The sequence below is a fragment of the Priapulus caudatus genome, unplaced genomic scaffold (assembly GCF_000485595.1).
Source record: "Priapulus caudatus unplaced genomic scaffold, Priapulus_caudatus-5.0.1 Scaffold15, whole genome shotgun sequence".
NCBI classification, from domain to species: domain Eukaryota; kingdom Metazoa; phylum Priapulida; class Priapulimorpha; order Priapulimorphida; family Priapulidae; genus Priapulus; species Priapulus caudatus.
This window is the reverse complement of record NW_014577076.1, coordinates 105,504-112,915: the sequence shown is the minus strand read 5'-3', so window position 1 is coordinate 112,915 and position 7,412 is coordinate 105,504. Positions and strand designations below refer to the sequence as shown.

At 37.0% G+C, this 7,412-nt stretch overlaps 1 protein-coding gene across 1 annotated transcript in view; it reads right to left on the bottom strand.

The window, feature by feature from the left end:
* Positions 1-6,763, bottom strand: part of LOC106809984 (integrin alpha-9-like) — a 19,510-nt gene extending 12,747 nt beyond the window's left edge. The window contains exons 1-10 of the mRNA XM_014813236.1: positions 6,417-6,763; positions 5,921-6,048; positions 5,638-5,750; positions 4,926-5,052; positions 4,477-4,547; positions 4,091-4,142; positions 3,681-3,770; positions 2,951-3,036; positions 2,557-2,661; positions 2,086-2,223 (exon numbers count right to left, since the gene is read on the bottom strand). Of these exons, the coding sequence (XP_014668722.1) occupies positions 2,086-2,223; positions 2,557-2,661; positions 2,951-3,036; positions 3,681-3,770; positions 4,091-4,142; positions 4,477-4,547; positions 4,926-5,052; positions 5,638-5,750; positions 5,921-6,048; positions 6,417-6,604 (1,098 nt within the window). The 5' untranslated portion in view covers positions 6,605-6,763. The remainder of the gene's footprint in view (positions 1-2,085; positions 2,224-2,556; positions 2,662-2,950; positions 3,037-3,680; positions 3,771-4,090; positions 4,143-4,476; positions 4,548-4,925; positions 5,053-5,637; positions 5,751-5,920; positions 6,049-6,416) is intronic.
* Between the last annotated feature and the right edge of the window lie 649 nt (positions 6,764-7,412).

Here is a 7,412-nt window from a genome sequence, read left to right as displayed (position 1 = left end):
CTAGATAGATAGTTAGGTTGATTGAATAATTGATGGCGGTGAGCATAATTTAGCCACAGAGTTCATGACCAGAATATGTTTTACATATCAGTTAAAGAGCCAGCCACGGCGGATACATTAATATCACGAGTGCAACAATAACAGATATATTATTAATATTATTATTACTTGGTTGTTGTTGTTATTATTATTACTATTATTATTATAGATCTATTATGATTCACTCCTGATTATATGTGTCTTATAATAATAATAATAATAATAATAATAATAATAATAATAATAATAATAATAATAACAACGTTGAACGTGATTTTAACCAAAATCATATTTGCTGAATACGAATTTTTGAATACGAATTGATATATTGTTTGCAAATGAAAATTGAAGATGATCAACTGTCCGCCTAGCATAGGTTTAAACATATCTTTATTTATTATATTTTTATATTATTAACTCATCATATCTTTAATGACCAAATTATTTGCTAATAGAGATGTATGTAAAGCCCTATCCCAAATACAACGCGATACACTTATGCACAGCGAGATTGCTCATGGGAAATAGTCATGTTATATATATGTATATATTCTCTCCATATTTTTTAGGTATACACATTCCTTGACTGAAAAGCTGTAGAATGGGATATCATGTCTCATGGAACAAATTGAATACGACTATATGTAAATATGTGCCTTTGTCACTCGGCAAAATAACGATGTCCAACTTCTAACGATGAACAAATTGTCTTCTAGAAGAATGTTGTGCTAGACTGTGTAATGCTTACACAATTTAGGTCTCAAGCTAAATTGTAAAAACGATGCATTAAATCAATACTGACAGCCTTAATTATTATCCGGGTATTTAATTGCGATTTTCCGAGTTGCTGGCTGATTCTTGAGCATTAATTTTGTATTAATTTAACACACAATCTTCTGTAATCCCCAGTGTGACAAATTATGCTTCTATTTTTCAAGTACGATATATATTAGTACCATTTCAGCAAACTGTCTTCCATGTGCTTCCATATATGATGCAATATGCAGTGGGCCCACAGAGTCTGATGCGCGTTTTAGGAGTATATAAATTCTAAAAACCAGTTATTTGGAAAGATCACCAGCGACAGCCTTGAACACACTTTAAATTCGAATTTATGGCAATTTTGATGCACAGTCCCGTATCTTTCTGAATTGTAAAAATGGACGCACCATGTGTAGGATATACTCCAGCACAATGCGTTTTCTCATAATTTTATTAAATTCAGTATCTCAGCGGTGTGGCTTTTACGAAAGTGTGATGAAAGTGCGCGCACTCTTCTCCAGGATTTAAAGTCATTCCAGCATTTGACAAATTCTCGATTATTTGACAGCTTTAACCTTTTTTATCACAAAAAATGCCCCTGGTCTCTTTCCCACTGCGATGGACATGCGTCATTAAACATTAGTGAAACTAAAGGTCGCATTGGCATCCTTAGTTTTATTGTTAGTATATTTTGTATTTAACCATGATCGCAATCCGCAAAACGTAATTTTATTTATTCCTGCAACTATAATTGCCAAAATTTTGAAACCTCGCAACGTTGCCATCGTTAATGTCACTGCACGCTAAAATAGTAAGTTATATATGACACCTACGCGTGTGGTTCTATGATCACTCGCGCACGCGTGTACGTGCGTAAGAGTCTAGGCTGGCAAGAAAAACGAATTTCAGCCGAAAACGTTAGAATTTGTGCTGCTGGCGTCCATTTGCTCTCTGAGAGATCGCTATTCTGAAAGAACAAGCTATAGCATAGCTGCACACTACTGGTAGGACCGATACCTCTATTTTATACAACGGGGCAATGTCATTTCTATGCTGTGCGGCGCATTTTTCCTATACATGAAAATACTGCCAATCTCGCAACGAAATGTCTACTCAAACTATCGTGGTAGTTAATCGCCCTAACCATACGCACCCACCTAATTCGCTACTGCCAAACCATTGAATCTTCGTGGCTCTCTAACTAAATGAGTGACATCCCGAATACCACATATCATCTACAACAAAGTACGTTTATTTGTGTACGTAAGATAATAATTCACTGACCAATCCTTCTGTGATATATACGTAGACACGACCCTCGTCTCCAATCACGCTGTACTGTGGCGCCCCCACCAATAGGTCGTCCATACTGTCTCCATTGATGTCAACTGCGCATACTGCGGCACCAAAGTATTCCCCAAACTGCAGATCAAAGTTAGAAAGATTGAATAAAGGAGAGGAGCCTATGACGGGCACATGGATCTATAGCCGTTTGCCTCCTCTCTATCCCGAAGACAAAACTAAGCAAGACTAAATTATGCATAACACATTACCGTTTCTTAGAGCTACATTCGCTCTAACATCGTGTGCTCTATAAACGACATTGATACTGGGCAGGGTACTATCAAACACCCTACATACTTATATAGTATACAGTATATAGGGTCTCTGGTACTATTTATATTAAAAGCTATGTAATGTGAAATAATTTATGCCATTCTTCCTGTAAATATTATGCAATAACTCTGCACTTACTTGTGGTGACGGATGATCGCCCATGAATCGCTTGACAATCTGTATTCCAGGCCTTGTTGTTATGTCCGTTCTATTATGGAGATACTCTGTTCGATATACGAATACCTGGCCAAAATTGTGACGCAAGACGTATTGAATAAAACCAAACTCTACTGGATTTGTTCCCTCACCCAGCTCTGCAACGTTCCTTCTTTCTTTTCCTTATTAGTTTATTTCTTTATCGTTATTCTGCAGCCACCCATGGTCCTGGTCATGCTATTATGTCTAGCGATGTATTTATTTTCTCTGTAGTGTATACATAAACGATTGTGTCAGGTGTTTGGATCATATTAAAAGTAGATAATAGGGAACTATTAACCCTTATTCCCTATTATCTACTTCTGATCATATCTACCTCTCCGTGATTATGCAGTCGCGGGGCTCCTGCTGCGTAGTAGGTTAAACTGTCTTGCGTTAATTTGCCGGAAGTGGTGGAGTAACCTATATAAAATGTCATTCTCAATTTAAGGAGGTAATTGTTTGCGATTGATTGATCATATTCAAATAAAGTTATCAATTAATGTAATAATATACATACGTATAATAATAGACCAATTATACGTATTTGTATAATTATTATACATATAATCGATGTATTATTTCGTATTCGCTCTACTACACTAATCAAAACACAATTTAATCCAATGACCAATAAGACTTCAATAACTAAATTTAAACAATTTAAAGATCCGTAATATAAAATTTCTATATCTACATTCTAAGACAATACATTTTATTGGTCAATTCGCGCAATGGCTACGCGTCCGGTCATCCATTACAAAGCTCAGCACAGTTTCCCAAATCTACGTCACGATTAGGCCACGCCCCTTTCAAATCGTAGATTTTACTGGATTTACTATTGCTTCAAAAGTTAAAAAAAAACACTTTTTTGGATAAAATACCTAAAGGTAAGTAATATTATGGTAAAAACTTATTGTTTATTGTTTTTTACTGAAAAAATATAGTTGGGTTCAATAAGAAATATATGACCGAACGCGTAGCCTGGGAGCTGAGCATCCGGTAACCGGAAGCGTAGCCACGGCATACAGTTTATTAATCTTGCCCAATGAGTAAGCATTACCTACCAAAATAGGAACTTGTGTCAAAGTAGTGGGAAGGTGCGAGTGGGATGTCGAGAAACGATTCGTTTCCATATTTACTTGCTATTGCGGTGCCTGTAAAAGACGCATTCGGACAGGACTAAGTTCTTACTAGGGGCATAAAAAGGGCATATAGGCCTACTCACCCAAGATCTAGACGGTTGCATGTCTATCGGTTCATTTTTGCTACAACAATATGTGTAAGTTCATGTGTGTTAATTCAGCTTATACTAAATCCTTTCGCACAGTTATGAATGTTAAGCTTGTCTGTCTATATGCCGGTGTGACTATCCTCATGTTACCCGATCGCGTTGATTATTACCAAGACCCTACGGTCATAACAACGATTTAACAACCATTATTTAGCATGCATGCTGTCATAGTTCATATATTACCCCTGAAATTGTCAGCTCCTGGCACACCAAACAGGATTTCCTTGTTCGAATCCTAAAACGTTGCAACAAGAATATGTCAACACTTAATTCTCTTTACAACCCTTGCTGTTATTGCTTTACCTAAGGAAATTTTGCCAAAAGGTCTCTTTGACCTCAACCCGACTTCTACTAGCACGTAATTATTTATTGTTCGTGACGCAATTAAAAGCGAATTTTTAATTAAAACTTGTAAATTTTCCCCATGTACATTTTTATTCTCGCTCACGGTTATAACGACGCATTTACACGCATAGACTATATGTCACAACTTCTCAACAAGTTATAGTTAATAGATTGATGATTATTGACATATTCTTATTTAACTCCTCGTACGTTTACGTGTTTACCTGTGTGATGTGGACAGAAAATCCGGCCACTGCTAAAAAATATTGATAATATGTATCTTTCCCTTGAAGTCCTGCAAAAGATTTGTGTAAATGTAATACACTTAGGAAAGATTGAACCCACTGGTACATAATGGTACTAAATTATAATCTGTCTCGTTATGTGACATGATATATATTTTACGCTATCTAAGGTAATTCAATAATTTTGTGAAGAATAACTTAATTACTGTGAAATTCTTCATTGAATTATTATTGCTTGCTGATGCACAGTAAGAGGCTTATAACTTATACAATCTAAAAAATGCACTTATTTGGGCATATAAATATAATAATTGTTGTCTTCGTTATAATAATTATATATATATATATATATATATATATAATCATTACATTTTATTATTAAAATAAACGAAATAATCATAATTTCGTTAATAATTTTTTTTGTTTACTTTTAATCCAGAGGGGTGAGTTTGGAATAATTCTCCATCTTCCTCGAGTACTGGGGTCAATATAAAAGCAGAGACCATTTACATAGTTCAGCCGTCGTCTACGGTTCCGCCACAGGTGACCGCATACCTACATAAACGCCAATCAAATACCCACAGGATGTTATCGTGAAACCTAAAATCTAGATTGTACAGTAACTGTTGCTATCACTAACAAACATTTGCCAGCAATACATATGTAGTGGTAAACCGTCACAACCTCTCCTCTAATATGAGCTACAGATATAGTGCCGTCAGTATACTGTTAGTCTCTAATTGCGTTTATATCAATTTTCCCAAAATTTTTGCACGCGACTAAAATTTCGATCATAAACTAGGTTGGCGGTCCACGCATTATTCTGCCAAAATAATCTTAGCTCATAATTGAGTTATGAGAAAGTTTACGTTGATATGTGACAAGTAAACCTACTACAGTAGGCCTATCGACTCTTCTAGCATTTAGTAGCACCGTAAGAGGGATCAACATCATGAAATCATTATGCTAAAATGACTGCATGGCGTTAAGTGAAGATCATTTGAAACCCACTCAAATCGCCTACCAATTTATTTTTGAGTAGTAATCAAGAGGGTAGTATTAGGCTATATTATCATTATTATCCTAATTATCATTATGGTGATTATTATTGGATTTACAGCCATTGATGGGTTTATTTACCGTTATCATGTCATCCGTTGCGTCCATGCTACCGCCCAGAAATTGTCCATTTTTATTTTCGATTATGTCTACGTATTCTGTATTATTAAACAGATACACGCGCTTCCGTTGAACTGCAATTAAAAACTTATCCTTAATAAAGGTAGAAAATAAGCGCATACCCTTACATCATCGCACACACGGCTGTTACATCTTCACACATTACATTAACTATAATGTTCTGTATAAGATCATCAAGGCGATAAGGTATTTATGAAGTAAAGAAACAGTCAGATCTCATTACCTCTTGTTTCATTAATGAGCAACATGCTGCATGTTGCATTATGCTCCGTGCAAATGTACACGTCGCCAGTAACTGAGCCATCCAGCACAGGGTTTTTATTGACGTACTTTGGCGTTCCTGCTAGGAGCCTATGTAAACATGTGTTCATAATAAAACTCGTACGCACAATTTCCTATCTTCTGTATTACGCAGATGTTTGCATATTAATATAACTTCTAGGTAAAATATAAGACTGTCTGACTATGAGTTACGTATTAGAGCTCATGTCGTGCAAAATAATGGCAAGTACTTGGTCTACCACGCACGAGCACTTCTGAATTGCGTTGACACCGGAAAAACCAGTAAGTTTAAACCACTTGTTTAAACGATCACATCCAGAGAGGACCATGGGTCGCATTAATTACAATTCGCTCTTACGATATTTGAGTATTATGCCACACATAACAGTTGTCTATATCGGCCAGAGTTTACTCGTTGCTCTAAGTAAATGCCTCACCAGTAACGGTCATTCGCTTCGTTCCGTCTAAGTAATGCCACCGAATATCCAAAGAAGACGTCGCGTTTGCCTGAATGGAATATGATCGCGTTGTCCACATCAAGGTTGTAAGCTCCGGTGCTGTCTGTGAGCAGTGTGAACGCGATTGCGACGCAGACAGCAGAAGCCACGAGGGAAAACTGACACATTTTTCAGTTTACACAGCAAGGGATTGTCCGTCAGCGCGTAACGTATACTGTCAACACATATATTTGTTAGATGTTCACGGATGGCACACGCCGGACTCTCAGAAAACAGTCACACGGCATGAAATGCGCCGACAGAATACCGAGTCAATATGTTGAAACACATCGGAAGGAGCGCTATCAGTATTTAGCCTGGGAATAAAGGTTACATGTGCTTTTAGTAAGGGAAGTAGCGTAATTTCCCTGCGAGTCATTTCCTTTGCCGTCATCCTATGTGGCTACACCAGCTATAGGAAAGTGTGCCATGTTGTCTTATCCGATTGACAAACTTAAATGACACACCAACATACGTGATTCCCGTATGTATTTTCGTGCGCTATTAAGCTATTAGAGTGTGTAACATGTTACACACACATATGCGCATATGTGTAGGAAAGTGGCTGGTGTATTATTAAAGGGCTGAGTTTACAGATTCTGGCAGCAAAGTGCAACACGAGAATTGCTGCCCGCGGAAGCGCAATAACAGGAAAGGCGGGGAGCCATGTCGCCAGTATTTATATACGAGGCCTGTACATGGCATTTACGCGTACAGGATAAATATTGCCTGGAGAGTCGATGTTAGCCTTTTAGTGTGCATTTTGGTTATTGCTTTGATGGAAGGGGAAATTTCCATATGTTTTTCATCACATTTATTTTAGGAGTATTTACATAGATCATAGTTATTTTGCTCCGCAGTTTATGGGGCAGCCGCCTATATGCACCCCTCAATCGCTCTTGTGAGTAACTGTTCTGGTCTCTAGAAATCATAATA